The sequence below is a fragment of the Notothenia coriiceps genome, unplaced genomic scaffold (assembly GCF_000735185.1).
Source record: "Notothenia coriiceps isolate Sejong01 unplaced genomic scaffold, NC01 NC01_scaffold00000339, whole genome shotgun sequence".
In the NCBI taxonomy this organism is placed as follows: Eukaryota; Metazoa; Chordata; class Actinopteri; order Perciformes; family Nototheniidae; genus Notothenia; species Notothenia coriiceps.
This window is the reverse complement of record NW_011333040.1, coordinates 11,731,596-11,752,208: the sequence shown is the minus strand read 5'-3', so window position 1 is coordinate 11,752,208 and position 20,613 is coordinate 11,731,596. Positions and strand designations below refer to the sequence as shown.

The 20,613-nt window shown below is 38.9% G+C and overlaps 1 protein-coding gene across 1 annotated transcript; it reads left to right on the top strand.

Annotated features, from left to right (window-relative positions):
* The first annotated feature begins 95 nt into the window (after window positions 1-95).
* On the top strand, window positions 96-19,622 carry LOC104950966 (ankyrin repeat and BTB/POZ domain-containing protein BTBD11-A-like). Its single transcript, XM_010777593.1, has 13 exons — window positions 96-116; window positions 771-860; window positions 3,240-3,341; window positions 4,006-4,099; window positions 6,122-6,257; window positions 8,192-8,424; window positions 11,331-11,509; window positions 12,988-13,093; window positions 14,204-14,306; window positions 14,394-14,475; window positions 14,970-15,038; window positions 15,137-15,250; window positions 15,886-19,622. Exons 1-13 carry the CDS (start codon window positions 96-98, stop codon window positions 16,147-16,149), a joined length of 1,593 nt encoding a protein of 530 aa, XP_010775895.1. The 3' UTR covers window positions 16,150-19,622.
* Window positions 19,623-20,613: the final 991 nt, after the last annotated feature.

Below are 20,613 nucleotides of genomic sequence, written 5' to 3'. Positions count from 1 at the left end.
AATGGCTTCATGCTGAAATCCACATGTTTCATGTTACAGTAAAGAGAAAAGACCAAAGACTCATGTGTGTTTGTTAAGTGTGATAATGAATCAACATGCTCAACTCCAGCAACCGAGTACATTAAAAAAGAGCACTTGAACACAGTCATTTGGGAATGAACAGACAAAAAGCAAACAACCTTTTTCACAGAGAGAACATGTTGTCTAAAAATGCAATAAAACATATATAAAACGCTATATTTAGTTTGTTTTATATCTGCCAGTGTTGCCTACTGTAAGTAGTTATTGTAATTGTACTACAACGAAGTCTTTGGTCATTTTTAATTGGACGATAATTTCACCATGTCATAGTTAAAAAAAATTATCCAAAAAAGTTAATTATTCTGGAGCTGTTTTAGATCCATCTTGATTACTATTTATGTATATAATTAATCTAATTTATGATGATCCAAACTCTGCTTGAATCTTCTGTTTTGGGCACTGTTATCCTCAATGAAGTCTTTGTGATTACTGTATGTGAAACAGATTTACTTTTTTACTTTTTTCGAATATATATCTTTCATAATATAACTTTTGTTTACAACTGAGACTAATTCCCTGGAAATCTCTATTTCAGATTTTTCAGATTTAAAGAATGGCTCAATAAAGCTTGTTTACTATTTGGAAATTAAATAAATTCAGTTTGTGATTGGCTGCAAACAATCTGAAAGCATCACCCTTCCTCTACAGAAGTACATTGTATAAATGAATCCCCCCCCTCTCTCCCACAGGGGATGACCCCCCTCATGTACGCCTGTGTCCGTGGTGACGAGGCCATGGTTCAGATGCTGCTGGACGCCGGCGCCGACATCAACAGTGAGGTCAGTGCTCACCAGATAGATACCCTCAAAATGTCACAGAAATTCCACATTCTTTGTCCTTGTCCAAAATGTTCATTTACATTTGTTGTGTGAAAACGATGAACCCACTTTGTGTTGCTCTCTCTCTCCCCCCTCTCTGTCTCCCCCCCCCCCTTTCGCCTGCTGTTGGCATGCTCGCCCTTCTCCTGGCAGCTTATTACACCAAGTGCACCGATAACAATAAAGGATAGAGTGAAAATAGAGTGGTGCAGGAATGAGTCCAAAGACCCAGAAATTAGTCAGCATTTTACCACTTCCGGTTCCCATTCTCGAAGTCAACTAGTTTTTGAACGTGTTTTTGTTAGATGCATGAAATCAGGTCTGTGGTAAATACAAGCTAAAGACCTTTTTTTAGGTTTACTTTACACAACATAAAATGTCAGTCAATACACGACAGGTGTTTTTAAAAACATCGGATGCTAACAAGTGACTAAATGAGACTACTTAACAACATCACGCCAAAACATTAGCCGCCTTTAGCTTAGGGGTCGCAACGTAAAGTTATGTGACCGTCATGTAGTTTTTTTATAGCCTTTATAACATTAGCAATTAACTTCAAGTGAATGCATTGACTCTTAAAAAACTATAAATTGGTGTTAACATGTGGAGATTATCCTGCTGAACGATATGTGTAAGGATAATAAATAAATGTGTGTTTGCCACAAAGCTTATTTTCTGCAATATTCTGAAATGCAATGGAAAAATATCATTGCATTGTCATAACGGAGCCCTTGCGATGTTAACTTCCAGGTCCTTACTGCACCACTCTATAATCCACTAGTAGTCCCTCAGTGTACCAGTTACTTCATTACTTTTTACACTGTAAGCATTTAGTAGCTTTGAACCGCATCAATAATGCATTACTGTTGTTCAAGTGTGTGCACTTAGTGTAACCTGCTACCACATGAAGCATGACATTCATTACACTTGTGTTGAGCTCAGAGCATTCAAAGTAACAGTGAGGCTTTGTTAATATACATCCTGATTCTGTCTCCGTCTTTTTGTTTTGTTGTGATTTCTCCATTTGTTAAGTGGCTGTATTCAGTGCAGCTGTGCTGACTCTAAAGCAAAGTGCTGCCTGTGGAAATGTAGGAGTCCATGTCATGGAATAAATATTTTAAGAATCAGTTTAACTTAATTACAATCAACACTTTTTTTCAAGGATGCTTAGCATGTGAAAGATTATTTTTGAAAGTCAATTGCAGTTGGAAAATGTTTGCTATGTCTAGATGTGTTATAGTAAAGAGCATTGTTATTTTCTAAACATGCTTCATTTGGTGTTTAGAGCAAAATAGCTGTAACCTGTGATTGGTGCCAAAGGAAGTCATTTCTACATTTTGTGGGCTAAAAAGCCTAAAAGGATAACAAAAAAACTCCACCACAACACCAACATTTTCCACAGACTTTATTCTCATAAGGTTTTGTGGGGATTTAGAAAATAGTGGTGGTGGTAAAAAAAATCAGGTGCGAGGTCACTGAGGTAAATTGGCCAATCACCTCAACTGTATCAAGGTGTTGACAGGATTCTTTAAACCTTGACATATAAAACAAAATGTCTCAATACGACGCAAGGCAAGTGAGAAACATCTTTCTGATTGTAATTGGGTGAACTGAGCCCTTGAGTGAATGAAATGAAGTTGCATAACACTGCTTGAGCATTCCACTTATGTAAAACCTTTTGTTGAAATACTTCTCTAGAGTCATGATATTTTGCAGTCTTGGTTTCTGCGTTTTATTATAAACTAATTAATAATTCATCAGCGTGAATAAAACAACACTAACAGTCCCACTGTTGTTTAGCATCAGCGCTCTGATGAGATGTGACATTACATTAAACGTCTTTTGAAAATAGGCCGTCCTCCTGGCAACATTTAGGAATCATTTCTGCAATTTACTCTGTGATAAAGGCACTTTAGAAATCACAGAACAGCATCAGGGCTGAATGGCTCTTTAGTTTGACTCCGATGTCGCTTTGTTCATGAGTCAGCACCGCCCGTCTCCACAGTGTTTTCAGTCTTTGCCAATGTTGTGTTTTCTCTCCAGTTTCATTCCCCTTTGAAATGAAACACTTTTAAAGATGGAGCTCGGCAGATAGTGTGGTCAGCGAGTTATAACTAGGAAAATATTCACTTAAGGGTTAGGATAGAGACGTAGAAGCTCAAGAGTTTTCTGTGAAACTCAAAAGGGGAATTCTCCCTGTGCCACCCTGCCCTTCTTTGCTTACACTTCTCCTCCTGCACACTGCTTCTCGCTCCCCCTCCCCCCTCTATCTCCCACCCTGAGCTGTGAATGTTAATGGCTGTATATCTCTCTCCCTGAACTTCACCTATGACTTCCCAGGTGCCAAGCACAGTAAACAAGCACCCCTCAGTTTATCCTGAAACGCGCCAGGGGACGCCTCTCACTTTCGCCGTGTTACACGGACACGTGCCTGTTGTGCAGGTAGTGACAATTCTGACCTGTAACCCTTAACCTGTACCCCTGAAATCTATAATGATCATATTAATAACAATATTAAATGCCATATATCCTCTCCATTTCCCATTCTTTATCCTATATCTGCAATAATTATGTGAAGGAGGAAAAGGCAAACTCTCCAAATTATTATATATATATATATTTGTATTAATGTATGCTTTTATCATGTGTAGTCATCCAGCCCGCTGCTTTTCATCAGAACTGATCTCAGTATTGGTCCAACAATACCTCCAGAGGCCAGCCTGATTTCAGTGTTTAGTTTTTTTCTTTGAATATATAATACACTGTGTTGCATTCATTATTGTATGAACTGACACTTGCTGAAAGCCTGATGAGCAGCGTCACCCTGAGCATTTTTTTCAATTATTAATCAACACAGTTTTTTGGACAGAACAAGAAACCATGTTGCTCCTCTCTCAGCTCAGGCATGTCATCCCCAACAATAAGAAGCTGATGAGGGAGTGAGGGTAGGAGAGTGTTTAGTGTCCACAGTTCATCTCTAAATGAGCTGGTTTAGGTTTCCCATAGTTGAGGATTTTCCTGTTTTGCCAACATGAGTGTAACATACCGTCTCTCCCTCCCTGCCCTCCCTCCTGGTTTGTTCCCCCTTCCCCCCTCCCTGCCACAGTTGCTGCTGGATAACAGAGCGAATGTGGAGGGCGCCCTGCAGGATGGGGCGGAGAACTACACGGAGACCCCGCTTCAGCTGGCCTCTGCTGCAGGTACAAGCAGCTAATATGTTATATTTTTAGATTCCGGGCGTTTATATATGACCCAAGTATTCTTGTTCTTGGCTTAAAGGATTAGTCATGAAATGCTTTAAATCTTAGCTCCCCAGAAGGCTTGCTCACTCTGCCTTAGTCATCTAATTAATTCATCACTTTCAATTACTATCTGAGAATCATGAATGCACTGAATTTGAACTGCTCCTCCTCATTGTTGTGTTGCTGTGCAGCCACTTGTGAAAGATCCTGCGACAGATATTTATATTCCGTCAAAAATGTATTATTAATCTGACTGGATGTATCTGTCAAAGCAGAAGCAAATGTGCATTTGAACAAAAGTTTGAAACCTGGGGCAGTGTATTTGCTGTCTCTCCAGATGGTTTGAAGAGATACTTTTAAATATCATGCTAAAGCTAACAGCTAGTTAGTTTAGCTTAGCATAAAGACTGGACACTGAGGGAAACAGCTAACCTGGCTTGTTCAAATGTAATAAAATAGACATACAAAAACTCACAAAGGAACACTTTAATGGGTTTAATTTGCACAAACTGAAGAAGTCTTGTCAAAGGTGAGGTAGCCAGGGCAACCAGTGGAAAATCCACCGAAGAAATACTCTAGTCTAGTACATAAACATCAGGGTTGCCAACTCTCACGCATCTGGCGTGTGACACACGCTTTCACTCTCAATCTCACGCTCTCACGCTGCCCAAACTATTCTCACGCAAAACAAGATGAACCGGCGATTGTTTTTGGTTGGTTATTTACGATGTTGAGTTGACAGCTGCTCAAGCAGATCAATTGCGATCGCGACAGGCCTATGCACACAATAAAACAGTGGAAACAAACATGTGTTTGACTTTCATTAGTGAATGAAACTTTGAGCCCTTTATAGTCTGTGTCCAATATTGTGTATTTGTATATATTGTATATATATCCTATATAAATGCTAAGGTCCCGCTACTGACAAAATAGCAGTAATCTAGTGTGCATGTGTAATTAAACCCATATCAAAATCTCAATCCAGCCAGGTACCCAACATTGGCAACCCTGACATAAACACTTCTAACACTTTGAAAAGATGAATTCCCAATTCGTATTAACAGTTAAATAAAAAGTTCAGTTTAGTGGTGCTTGAAGCATATTTCTTTCCTTTGGACAGAACCAGGCTGACTGCTTTCACCTGTTTCCTGTCTTGATGCTAAGCTAAGCTAACAGGCTGCTAGCTGTAGCCACAAATCAACCTGACAGAAATAAACTGTTCCTTTAAATACTTCACATACCGTATTTACCCAATGATTGTCTCTTTATTTAGAATAAAGCCTTCTGCACTGCTGCTGTCTTATATAATTTATTCCTAATTGAAGTGTTTTCAAGTTCAACTCAACAAGTTGACATACAACAGTGAATCTTATTTTGACCTCACGAAAAGTGTGGGCAGCCGCGTTGCCACAGTAACAACTGATTCAAAACACAAAGCCTCAGATAATGAACACTATTAACATTGTGCTCATTAGATAATAAATAATGCAGAAGAAATAAAGACCATAATTCCAGTGCACATTTAGATAATGAATAGCAATAAGTGAAACACAGAATAATTGTATTCAGGTTCAGACTCATCTTCTGCTGTTTTAATTTTTACTCTCACATGTACTTAACAAGGATATAAAAAGTTGAGTAAGCAATGCGAATATCAGTTGATTTTTAAATGAGCATTGTCATGAATATTAAAAAAGTCAAGATTACATATTATGCAGAATGTTATGAATACATGAATGAGCATTTTAACGTTAAACGTTTTAAAATGAAATGAAATGCAATGGAGTCAAAGTATAAAGTAGCGAAAAATTGAAATTATTTGATAGAGATATGTCAGAAATGTTCATAGGCTAGCTATAATACAATGTGGTAATGGACATAGTTCCGTTACATCACTGATCAACGTAAATGGATGTAAAACATCCGATGTTTGCTGTATTTTAGTGTATTCAACCTTTATTCATGTTTCGCCCTGGTTAGGTAACTTTGAGCTGGTGAGTCTGCTTTTGGAGAGAGGGGCCGACCCGATGATCGGGACCATGTGTCGAAACGGCATCTCCTCCCTCCCGCTGGGCGACATGAACTCATTCAGCCTGGCAGCAGCACATGGCCACAGGTAATACGGGAAAACACACACACACACACACACACACACACACACACACACACACACACACACACACACACACACACACACACACACACACACACACTTACAGTGCCAGTCAGCGGAGATGTATCTATTACCACAGTATTGATCCATTTACACACTGTGCTCTGTCAATCTGCCTCTCGCAAAGTCGTGCAGATTATGAGAGGCCGATCCCTCGCTGTCAGACTACAGCCGACGATAAGAGCTGCGGTCCATTCAGCATTCACTTATGGCAACAGTTTTACATCATTCACCCCGCAGCACAGTGAGATTAAGCCTGCTAACATTCAGAGCAGTCAGAGCTGTCAGGAAGTGGAGTGGGTACCCACAAACACAATACAGCATTATTAAGACAGTCAATTACAGTGTGGCAATCATTCTGCAGCAATGTGTGAGTGCATTCAAACTTCATTAGAATTGGTTTGAGATGGTTGGGTTTAAAAGTGATCACATGACATGACGTTTTTATTTAAGGCAAAAAGAAATAGAAGAATTGGAAATTAGCCGTCAGGATTAAAAATATATAATTATTACCCTTTAAACTTCTTCAGAAATGTGACTAGTCTTACCTTAAATTAGATTAGAATATTGACATTCATTTATTCCGTGCTTTTATTAGAGTTAGTTTGCCAGATCTGACCAAGACACGTTTGGCCAAAGTTCACATGAATCTGTACGATAAGCTGGAATTTAAAAAGGAAGTTTTATCTAAATTAAACTATAATGTTTAAATAGATACATTAATAATTAATTAACTTAATTAACTAGCTTAAATTGCTGATCTTCTAATGTATATACTGTAAGTGTATTTCCTTTAACTGTTGTGGACCTAGCCTGCATGACATAAAAATATAAGGACATTGCACAAAATTGTATTCGGTATGGCTGCTTTTTAAAGATTTGAGCTCGATCCCAATTAGTTTTAGAGGTGTTATGTTTGGTGTCTTCATATTTTTGCCCATGTAATGTCGAACGATGCTCTAAACCAGAGAAGATACCGCTGCAGTATGCTTGAACTCCAGGGACATCAACAAAATGTTATGAACAGCTTCAAAGTGACGGCAGTGAGCCTCCCACTAACTTGTCATCAGTGTGATCAAACAATCTCAAGAACAAGATATGATGTCGTGCTGATCCTTGCCCCCCCCCCCCAACCCCCTACTAACTAAAGCAGATGGTGCGGTGATGCATCCTCTGGCTTCAATCACACAGTATACGTTATGAGGAACGCTCATTCTGTTGCAGAAACAGCTCTAATGAATTGTGCATTTGCGACATTTCCACAGTTTTGAATTTTTTTTTTACATAGGAGATCTTTGATTTCAGCTCTATATATTTCGGTTTTTTCATACTCTGTGTTTGGTGAATTAAGATTCCTTACAATACTGATTTCTCAAAAGAGTAAGAAATAAAAGAATTATCAAAAAACGTTATAATAGCTACTGTATGTCATTCCCAATCCACAATCTAAAGAATGTTTACATTTAATTAATTAAGTAATGATAATAATAAATAATAAAAAATGTTCAACACATTTTGCTCTGTTAAAGTACCGCTGCTCTTAAAATTATAAAAAGATACTTATGAATTTGCTGAGAATATTGTGAACAGAGTGCACCATCTTGCTTAATTAAACCCATGAGAATATTTTGAGTGTCATCAGCGCTGGAGAGCTGGATGTGCTTAATGTGGAGTTAACACAGTGCGTGTAAGCCTAATTTAGAAACATTTTCCGCTCTGTGATCATCCACTTCACAACTTCTCTAAGCATATTTGACCCCAGGCTGTGCTTGTTTTCCGACCCTCCTACAACTCAATTCTTTTTTTATCTCTTAACCTGACCATAAAACTGAAATAATCTCTGTCTGGGTTAAATTTTTCTCCTCTTTTTCGTCTAGGAATGTATTTCGAAAGCTCCTGTCCCAGTCGGAGCAGGAAAAGGGCGACGTGCTGTCCCTGGAGGAGATCCTGGCCGAGAGTTCGGAGCCCGGGGAGAAGAGATTGCCGCCGCAGGCCAACGGAGGAGGGACGCTGCGAACAGGAAAGGCCAGACTGAGGGCCCTGAGAGAGGCCATGTACCATAGCGCAGAGCACGGCCATGTGGACATCACCATAGACATCCGCAGCTTAGGTCAGATTTACTAATACATGCTTCACTGGCACACATGCATGGCTGTCCTGTGCCTCCAGCTGTCCTGGTGGTGTGCTCATGCGCTCAGCACTCACCAATACTCATCCAACCATCAAACAGTCGCAGGGCCTGGCTTTTTATATCCAAGGTGATAATCGAGAGGTTCAGTGATGATGTTTTTTTTTTGGCTGACCTGTAAGTTAACGTCTCCCTCGTCAAAAAGCGTTGGGATTTTTCTAGTTGGTTTCAGAATATAGCAGTAAATAAGATCTGTGGCAAACACATCTTTATCAAACTTAGACAATTCGTTCAGCAAAATAACCTCCGCATTTTAACAACACCTTTTTGATTTTTTAAGTGTAGTCTTATAAGTAGAAGAAGCTACGGTAGGCTATAAACTAACTACATCACGGACAAATTCACTTGAATTCTTCACGTCACCACCGCTCAGCTAAAGGCGGCTAATGATCGTGACTTGTTAGCAACCACTGTTTTTATGTCACATAATAGCTTCAGACACATAGTGGGCTGAACATGTTTTAAGCGTGTGTTTACCTCAGACCGTATTTCAGGCATCTAACCAAAAACATTACATTTGTGAACCAGAAGTGCCAAAATGCTGACTCATTCCTGCACCACTCTATAGCTTGGATTAAAGGTGTAAGAAAGGATTATTTACCCAAGTGTCCTCAAGCTCATTTTATACATGTGGCAATCATCAGATTTCACCCCAACATTTTCCACTTCATTTTTACTGATGAGGCTGATTAGGATTAATGACTAGTTTATCTGAGTTGACAAAACAGTCTCTTCATAAGAACCTTTTAGTTGCTTATTGGTTGGATACTTTTTCAGCAGATAGAGTTGCAACAATTTTCCTGAAATTATAGAAATGTTACACTTGTGAGATCTGGGAGAGGTTTTTTAATTCATGTGGGCTTGTTGTTCTATTGTCCATTAAAGCACAATCTTAGAGTCAGGCTTTATCTTGAGTTGTCTTCAGAATGTCTCCATTAGTTGTTTGTATTGAAGGTAGACTTCAGTGCCGCCTTTTTGCAGAAAGTGTTAAAAATGCCTACTATCAGCGTAGCAGGTCGCTTATTGTTTGATGTGTTAAAAGCGCATTGCTTCAGAGCTCTGTTGTTTCCAAAGAAGTTGGATCGTGTTGGACTTTGTTTGACTTCATGTAGGTGTATCAATTTGTTTATTGTTACACTACTGGTTTTTATGTTTGTAGTATCTAGTTCACCCAGGTGGAATCTTGTGCATGACGCTTTGAAAGACAAATGACTTGCCAGCTATAAATGTAAAGATTTAGTTTAAGGTCCCATGTCATGGCCATTTCTACTGATCATAATTCCATTGTTGAGGTCTACTAAAATAGACTTATATTGTGCAATTTTCCAAACTCACATTGGTTTCTCATACAGCATCTCTGTATAGTATGTGTATTCACTCTCTGTCCTAAACGGCTCGTTGGAGCTCCTGCCCCCCCCTCTACCTGTGATCCCAGTGGCCGTCTGCGAGACAGCGAGACACAGCGAAACCCAGCCCGAACACACACAGACTCACAGCCTCGCCGCGTCCCACCGTCTCAGGCTGAGAAATCCGCGGAGCTGCAGCTGAGAAAAGATTGAGTGTGTGTGTGTGTGAGGAAGTCCACGGATTGGTCCATTTGGAGCCGTTACGTTACGTCACTATACCTACAGTAAATACGTCACTGTACCCAGGAAGAAAAAGATAAATCTCCAACGAGGCGTTCTGGGGCAGCATGGACAGGTCTTTTCTGTGTTAGAGTTTTACTCGCTACAGGGTGTACTTTGAGGGTTTGTGACTCTGCAGACCGTTTACATGCAGAACAAGCTACATAACACACAAGGGGACGGTTAAGAACCGGAAAAGCATGACATGGGACCTTTAAGAAATACTCGCTAAGAATGGAGATACAAGTTTCTTGGAGATCCTGGTAAGCTGAATTTGTTGCATTTGTATAGAAACAGGCGCAGGTGAATTCATAAAGGTTTATGACATACACAAGACTGTCTTTATAGACCCCTTTGCAGGTCCTTGAGCAGAAAAGTACACTGAGCTCTTGTACTATATTCTCCTATTTTCCTAAAGCAGTCCCACACTGTTTTCTGTTTTGACATGTTCATGTTGTGAAGCCAAAAACAACCAACAAAGGAACTCCTGTTCTTGCTGTCAGGAGCTCCCCATCATCATTTCTAGTGTGTAGCACATGTCTTTGTATGCAAACAGTTTTTTGTATAAGTGTACGTGTGTGTCCGCCTTCTCCGTGCAAGTCTGCCGCCAGTGTTTTCAAGTCTTAACTGTTTCCTGTCTTTGTGCGAAGCTAAGCTAACCATCTTCTGGCTGTAGCTTCTAAATGGACCTTGTGGTGGGATTGTTTTGTCAAAACTGTAATAGAAAAAACATCATAATTTCCCAAAACCTAAGGTGACATCTTGAAATTGCTTGTTTTCTCTGACCAAAATCCTATCATCCAGAGATAACAAAACTATTTATATATAAAACGTTAAAAATAAAAAAAAATAGTCAAATTTGAGAAGCTGGAATCCGCTCAATAAATGATAACTCAATAACAAAAATAGCTTTCTACTGCATTAATCTGCTCATTTCAGCAGATATCAAACACAAAGCCTCTTCTGTCATGCCATTATTTATGTTAATCTCACATACACATTTACTCATCATACTGTAGCCATTCTTTTTACACTCCTTAATTACACAAGTGGTGTTTAGCATTCCCGCTGAAGCCTCTGATTTACCACTAATTACCATGCGATCGCCCCTCAGTTCACTGATGGAAACATGGTCGGTGCCTCCCCTGAAACGCTCCGCTCTGCTCTGCTGTGTGTTCACTGTTGCTGCGTTGGTGTTCCCAGGTGTTCCCTGGACGCTGCACACCTGGCTGGAGTCCCTGCGTACCTGCTTCATGCAGCACCGCCGGCCGCTGATCCAGGGCCTGCTCAAAGACTTCAGCTGCATCCAGGAGGACGAGTACACCGAGGAGCTGATCACACTCGGCCTGCCGCTCATGTTCCAGATCCTCCGGACCAGCAAGGTGACCGTGGCTTTTCTTTCATGTGCATGTCAACAAATTGTTACAGAAAACGTCAGACTCATAAGACTGGGAATACAAACTGTCCTGCGTTCATGTGCTACAGTGTCATTAAAGGTTTCCTATCATGCTATTTTTAGGCATATATTATGGGTCTCAGATAGGGATGCATATCGTTGACTTTTTTACGATACCGATACTCAACCGATACATTTCGTGATACTTTGAAAATGTATCATCCCACAATTACTCCCATGAAGCGCTTTACGATATAGTTAACATGTCAAATGAATATTACATTTAATTGTGGGACTTCTTGGACCTTTTAGTACTGAACAAACAATGAAAAATACATTAAAAATATGAAGAAAACCGATTATGGAATATCTTTTTTAACGCCCGCCATCATGCCGCGTGAATAGCACACCTTGTCAATGCAAACAGACCATTATAGCACCGTTATAATTAATGTTAAACCTGAGATTCGACTAGAGAACAAATAAATAATAGAATAAAGGCCATGAGATCTCGACATTGCACAAACAAACAAATCTCATCTTTAAAATCAACATTTGCCTTCACTGGAGAAAACAAATCCCATCACAGTTCATTTGTGGGACTTACCTTTCTAATATTGAACAAACAATGAAAAATACATAAAATATGAAGAAAAACGATTATGCAATCTAATTTATAACACCCGCCATCACGGGCCACGGACTCACTTTTAAAATTAAAAAATTTAAAAAATATATTTTTTTATTTTTTAATTTTTTATAAAGTATCGAAACCGGATCTGATTTCGGTACGGTATACCGTAGCCACCAGTAACCGGTATTTTGGTAATACCGGATACCGGTATGCATCCCTAGTCTCAGATATATAAAAATATATATAAAAAACATGTCTATGGTGTGTTTTGCTCAAAATACCAGATCGTGCATTTTAGACATCCCTCATACCCCTATATTTCAGCCCTGTTATAGAAGTGCTGATTCTGGGTCTAAAGCTTTAAAAAACAAAACGGATGCAGCTAAATGCTGCCGTGATTAAACGCCATATCATGTTCAAAACCACATTAAAGATTATTTAAACAAAGACCATATTACTTCCAAAACACGTCGGGCATTGTTTCTGATAGCAACGTTTCTGATAGGGCCGCGGGCGTAAAGCCAGTCCACATTTCCGATATTATGTCAAATCGGCAGCAAATCTGGATCTGCTCCGTTGTACCCCCGTTTTTAGAGATTTGGGTATAAGGTATAAGAGAGAGGTTCTCTGACACTTTGCGAGTTCCCTGACACACCGGGGACACATATTTATGTATAAAAGGCATTGAAAAGTGAATTTTGCATGATAGGAGACCTTTAACTCTCATATTAGCATATATTTATTTGCACTCCAAACACATTAATATATTTTTACATATGCTCATGGAAAACTGTAACCAGTATAGTTTCTGTCCTCACTCGTGTTTGCAGAACGAGGTGATAAGCCAGCATCTGTCAGTCATCTTCACCCAGTGCTACGGACCCTTCCCCATCCCAAAGCTGACAGAGCTCAAGAGGAAGCAAACCTCGCGCTTGGGTAAGAGAGCGAGTTAAAAATAGTTTCTGTTCCTCGACGGCTTCTCCTGTTTTGATGAAGCTGACGGCCTGACAGCAGGGTTAGTGGTAAAGTGGCAACCTGAGAGATTCTTGTTATTCCGGGAAGAAAATGTCTCCCAACTTTTGAAAAGGTCAGAGATCACTTGTTAATCACTTGCTAGGATATGGGTTCCAGTTTTCCTCTGTGACTTTGTTTTCCAGCTCTTGGAGCTGATTTTAATTTGAGTTGCTTTTGTAATGCATCTCTTCAAAATGTCAAATATATACTGATCAAAATGTCACAGACTAATGATTCAAAAGCAGATCACATGGGTTATTTTTACCTCTGTTTAACAAATGCATCAATTTCTTCTTGGCATTTTATAAATCAGTTTAAAATAAGATTTTTTTCACGGTCTCCTTGTACCAAGTTTTAAAACCCATTCCCTTTGGTTGCATAATAAAAACCTCTGCAAGGTATTACAAAATCTCACTCTTTCTTATGCCTGCTGGAGTCAGTAACGTTAGCATTTTCGTATGGGATTGCAGGCTGCCTGGAGACCTCACACATTTATAAAATCCTATTTAACGTTAATGAAAATCATGTTTCAGCAGGTATTTGCATGTTCGTAAGGACTTGATTTATCAGTCTGATCAGGTGTTGAAAGCTCCTTTAAAGTAAGGAAGGTCATAGACATTTCCACATTTTATTTTGTTTTTAATTTCACATAATTAGAGCATGAGAAGTGAAATGTAGCAGCACCACCACCTAGTGTTTGAATTATCAGTATTAAGATCATTTACAATAACCTAACGTTTGTTACTCAGAGAATCATGCCTTTGACAACTAATTAATTGATCAAGATGTTCAAGGTTACAATTTAAAGAAGTGGCTCAGAGGAGCGGATTTAAATTAATCCGCCGGCCTTTTAGAATGCTAATGAAATGTGAATTGTTGTATTTGATAAAGCGTCCCTGATAGCGATGAATCACCCTTGAAAGACTTAATGACCACATTAGCTTAATCTTCTGTTGTTTGCTGTTCTGCCTACGTAGTTTAGCAGGCTTGAGTAATGAGACATCTTTGGTGTGTTTTTTGGATCTCCCTCAGACCCCCACTTCCTCAACAACAAGGACATGTCTGATGTAACTTTCCTGGTGGAGGGGAAACCATTTTATGCACATAAAGTGTTGCTGTTTACAGCTTCAGCCAGGTAAGGACGATACAACTGTTTAGTATGCTATTATTTGTATTTCTTTCCTTACACAGCTGTACTACTTATTTCTTCTGTTTCATTCAGGTTCAAGTCGCTGCTCCAGAACCGACCAGCAGCAGAGAACACCTGCATCGAGATCAGCCACGTCAAGTACAATATTTTCCATGTAAGAAATGTGTTATCATCTAAAAACAATGTAGGTACGTTGTGGTTTCGTTATAAAATGCAGTAAGTAAGGGCTGCAAATAAAGTCTTCCAGGATAGAAAGACCCAATGAAAACTGTAACAATCAAAATCCTGCCATAGGTTAGGGATGCAAATTGTGTTAGTGATTAATATGTTAATTATTTGGTCCATAAAATGTCAGAAGATATAAGAAAAACTCCATTCCAGTTCCTTATATCAAAGTTAATGTCTTAAAATGCACTTTGTGTCAGTCAAAAATACAAAGATATTCAGTTTATTATTATATGAAATAGAGAAAAGCAGGAAATCTCCATATTTGAGGGCTTAGAAACTGCATTTTCTAAGATTTTAGCTTGAAAATTTGTTTTAAAGATACTCACTTGTGAAAAGTGTTGCCTAGTGATTATTTGTTTGTGGATTGATTAATGGATGTAATGTCTAATGCTTGACTGAGCCCTGTCCTCTGTATTTCAGCTGGTCATGCAGTATCTGTACTGTGGAGGCACTGAGTCTTTGCACATACGCAACACTGAAGTGATGGAGGTAAGAGGGACTCGCTCGCAGCCTGCAGAGAGACAGTATTAGCATTTCTAATCCCGAGTCCTGTGCCTCATTCTGTTTGGCTCTACTGTTCCCTGCAGCTCCTCTCTGCAGCCAAATTCTTCCAACTCGAGGCCCTTCAGAGACACTGTGAGATCATCTGCTCCAAGAACATCACCACGGAAACCTGTGTGGACCTCTACAAGCACGCCAAGGTGAGACAGATTGTTAATAAGCAGTTTAAATTAATAATACCGTAATAACCTTTCACACAAATCAAACCGTCTCTTAAAGATTCTCTATTGCTCATTTTTATATTATCAAGGGAGCAATTTATTTGTATGTGTGAATCTTTAGATAATTATCACCCATTTTCACAGAGCATTTAGCATCTTTTCACTCATTATTTGGATTTTAAAGACCACCATTTTTATTTGTTTGTTTCGTTTGTTCAGTAGAATTATATTCTAGTCATGGCTAGCAATCCAAACAACATGTCCAATGACTCAAGTGCATTGTTAAGTCCAAAAGCTAAATTGATTTTTTTTAAACGACAGATGTAGGCCTTCCTATTTCCAATATTCATAATATACTGTTTTACCCATTTTAGTTGGCATTTAGCCTGTCAAAAACAACAACAAATAGAGTGGCTCTCCTGCTGATCATAATCATTGTAGCATGTTCTCAAAAGTCTTGTTTCCCAGGGAGCTTTGCCAAAATTACAGAGCACAACACTCAACACTCAACACTGCATTGATTTTAACCAGGAATACAAAAACAATGTTTGATCATTTGAAAGATACTTCCATCATATAAAAAGTCTCATATTGATGTTCTTATCACCCTTCAGAATAGTAAAACCCCCTCATCTCTTACACCACAGTTCCTCGGTGCCACGGAGCTGACGACTTTCATCGAGGGCTACTTCCTGAAGAACATGGTGCTGCTCGTTGAACTGGACGGCTTCAAGCAGCTGCTGTACGAGCCCCCCGCCCCCGAGAGCCCCGCCTCTAGCCCCGGCATCTGCTCCGACATCCTGCTGGACCTGGAGAAGACCCTGGCCGCCCGCATCCACTCCATCCACCTCTCCACCTCCAAGGGCTCCGTGGTGTGAAGCCCTTCAACCAGGCGCAGCGTCCATGTAACACCGCCTCCAACATCCAGCCACAGCTGTCCCGCCCCCACTGCTCAGGGGGGGGGCTGTCGGAGGTTTTTATGTCAGGGATTCCCTTTAATTCTGCCTGTTGCAGCCCCCCCCCCCCCATTAAGGGATAAAGATGACAAAATCAAATAGAGAACTTTCTCTTCCTCGTCAAAATGGCACTGATCACCTCACAGTACGAGAACTGTCAAATACTGACTCCACTCAGCAGTATCACTTAGACCTAATCATGATTATGAAATTCATATAGGATACATGCATGAATTAATTCTGTACACCTTTTTTTGCTTAAAAAGGTTCTAGAAGTAGGATTTTGACTCAATAAAAGCAGCTTTCTCATCATCTCTAATATGAGACTTTAGGTTTACAAACATCATCTTATGGAAGTGGATGCCATCGCAGTATAGTTTGACACATGCCAAAATATATTCCTACCATACAACCAATAAAAGTGACTCGTAGCAATGCCAGCAGACGGACTTTAGGTGGACTTATTTACATTTCTGTCACTTCTATAAGTTTCACTGTGTTATATCTACTGTGTGCAGAGGCCAAACTGATCACAGGAACTTCCACACCTGAAGTTTCACCGCTCAGTGGAATCTATGCTGACGTATGCTGGAAACACGGATGTCCAACTGGGAAATTAACTTGTGATAACTCCACTAACACTGTTCTTTGCATGACACCTCCTCAACTGAGCTGCCCTGATATTGCTTTTTATGCAGAGCGTTCTTCACGGACTACTTTCGCAGAGGGGAGAAGGGGAAACGCTGCTTATTAACTTTCTACCCACTGCAAATCTGACTGAGCTGAGATGGATTTGGATTGGCAGGGACTTTATTCAAAGCAAAGTGTAAATACGTCCTTAAAGTCATCGTGCTGGTCGTTCTTTTTTGTAAACTGATGTACAGTATACTCCCACACCCGTTTGGCTGATGACACCAGTCTCACTGAATGTTCTCCTGAACAGTTTGTATGTGTCTGTTTATGCAAACGTTGCATGTTTAATCTTGTTTGTTTGAATCCTCCGTTTCGCTTTAGGTGTGCTTTCCGTGTAGATGGGTAGGCTGAGCAGCGTGTGGATTGTTCCGGAAAACGACCAGTCAAAAAGGCCATCAATTACTTTGTTTTTTCTGATGAATTCCATAAGATCAGGGTAGGTCACTCAGATGAATTTTAAAGTCACGGCTTTACCTCAATAACATCAAGGATAGGTTGAATTCCATCACAGTGAATTTATTAGAGATACAGTTATGTGACTCATATGTGTAGTGCATCCCTTCCATTTGCTTTAACGCACCCTTTCAAATTGTACCTAAAATGTTCTGGAAACACTCTATATGTCTTAAACCATTGACCTTCATTTGTCATCAAATTCACAATTTAAGACAACACATCTTTATATTCAAACTAAAAATAAAGGGCAAAATGTCAAACACCTGAGACTATTAACACAGCAATAATTAATTAAAGAAAAATACTTAAAATGAGACAATCAATAAATGTCCAAATAGAGATCTGAAATGTACCAGTTCAAGTTTCATACCCAGGTTTCATTTGTATTCTACTTGTTTTAACAAATAATGATTGTCACATTCAGATGTCTATATAAATTATTAATGTGACGGTTCGAGGCGTTTTGTTATCTGTCTCAGGTGTGACCGTGTGAAGTCAGAGCCAGCAGCTTTAGTATAAAGATGTGTTTTTTAATCATGTGAATCCTGGGAAACATCTGCTCCCAAAATATTGTGTCTTTGATCAACTCAGTGCAGAAATTCAACATTTTTTTCCACATAATTCTTTCTACACACCTATCAACTACATGTGGATTATATAATACTAATCAAATCTGAAAGGACCAAAATGTTAAACTGGCCACATTTCTTTTCAGCAGCAGCCTTTGTTGTTTTTATTCTACATTGAGCCCCGTCACTAAGATACCATCCATCTGTATTTAGGAGGAATCTTGAACCCACAGTATTTGATTGAATGTAACAATGCAACAGAAGTTTAATATTTACAAAAATGTGCAATATCTTTAGTCCAGCAGCATACCAAAAAAATGAAACATCCTTTTGTTTCCGGTGTCTCCTGTGCCCTCATAGTTTGTGATGTTGTTCCTACAGGAATCCGACTCTACCTTTGAACAGATCTTAAATCATTGTAGCACACTCAAAATGGATAAATTATATATGTGTTTGGCCCAACCACATTTGAACAGAAACATAAAAGCATATAAGAGTTGGTTTAAAGTTCTATAAATAGTTACAGAAAGGGAAATATAGATATTAACCTACGGCTTTATTTTCTTACCTACTTACATAGCACTCTATATTTTATTTTACATTCCACATCTATTTTCTTTTACAAAAGTTATAAAAGATTATATAAAAAAGATGCTTTGAAATCAAGCAAAATGTATGTGAAACTGTACTACTCTGAGTAGTATGGTGAATAATATGCCACAGGATATTGAGCTACAGTATAAATGTGAATTGAACGACACATAGCAAAAACAAATGAGTGACTGAAAAACCCTGAATATAATAGTTGTCTTCACATTTCTGTCCCATTTATTACATTTGTTTATGTATTTCCATCATTTTAAAAGAAATTGTATAACTTACAGGGTGCCAGTTTGTTGATTTAACACCGAAGCTGAAATAAATAACATTAAGCTTTATACCGAATCATCAAACATTCCCACATTTTAAGTGAAACGTTCTTTAAAGGGTAAATGCAACTTAAAGATGCAAGCCATTTTGTCTCCACTGAGATAAAAAGGTTCATAATGATGTCAAGCACTTCTTGTGCAAGTGTTACTCTCACAAGTTCAGAAGCATTATAACAGTGAGCTAGTCTTATTGTGATAAACAGCAGCTGAATATGGCTTTAGAATAAGAGAATAAGCCAGAATCTTTTTTTATTTAGTCTTAATGTGATGCTATTAAAAAGGCTAACGTTAGCTTGCCCCTGTGCTGCGATTTGATTAGAAACGGGGTCAAAGCCGTTAAATGTGGGTTTGCATGGCTGTTCTTGTTTTAATGTTGTTGAGAATGTGCTTTGTAAACCAGCTTTGTCAACACTCTCCTCTTAGTTTGTCTGAGCATTTATGTGCCTGCGTATTTGTTCCTGGTAATAAACAACACTTCTCCTAGACGCAGTGGAAACATGCATGGGATATTCACCAAATTTCAAATCAACGAGGGGGACGGGGGTTGAACTTTTTTGCTATTCTTTTTTCCTTTGATGAGAACATGTATATTGTACAAAATATATATATGAAATATAAAGTATACATGGTGTGAGAAGCAGGGATGTGGTAGAGTATAACAACACAGAGGAATGTTACACTCATGCTGCAGTTTCTGTTGTTCCATGACATGCTTTTGTGGACAGCTAATAAATGACCAGAGTTTAAACTGTATGAAAGTCTTTTTTTTGGCTTTATTTATAATAAAGCTTACTTAGAATTTGGTAGACACAATTTAGGGACAATTTACAGCAACACATATATAACAGACGAAAGCAACTAAAGCAAAATTTCCTTGGAATAATTGTATTCTTTTCCAAGGACACTGCAGCATCCCCTGAATGAAAATGTGACATATCTGGCTTCAGCCCAGCAGCAGGATGTTTTATCGATCCTTTTACTTCCAGCGAGCAAATGACTCAAAGTACTTAAAGTCGTGACAGCGCCCTCACAGAGCCAGCAGACTGTCACAGTGAGACTGATGAAGAAAAACAAGGTCATAAAAAGTCTTGAGGATAATTTGGCTGTGACCCCCTTTTAAAAGGGGATTCCTGTTTTGTTATGTCTCCACAGGAATACACTGCAACAAAAAGGAACTGGCAATTCATCCATGAAAATATTATACCACCTTAGCAATTATAATAGTTCATTTACACCTATTAGTAGCATAAGTATTTTGGGCAATGTTTTATCTGGTAGTAGTCGGTAAGGTGAATGTGAATATAGGTTGTAACAACACCATTGGGGATGTGAAGGCACTTATTGCATAAAGAAAACCTGAATAGCTAATACAATGATGCTACATGGTAGATGTACTTGTGCAGAATTTGACAGATATAATATTAGAGCTGAACCAAACAGTTCCCAAATCTATGAGAGGACTAAAAGGGCAATTATATCCTCCTCGCCATAACTTCACATGAAAATAAGTGGATACATACTTATTCCGAATCTACAAAAACTCAAACAATACATCAGAATACATGACATATATTGCAACGTGATTTAATAATGAAATTGCTTGAGTAAACCGTTCAGTTCAACGAAAAAAGAATAATTTAATTATGTTATTTCCAGAGGACTATGGTTTTAAAATCAATGTTAGGGCTCAATTCCTTAAATGGCCTCTAGGTGGCAGTGCAGTTTTATGTAAGCCTGAC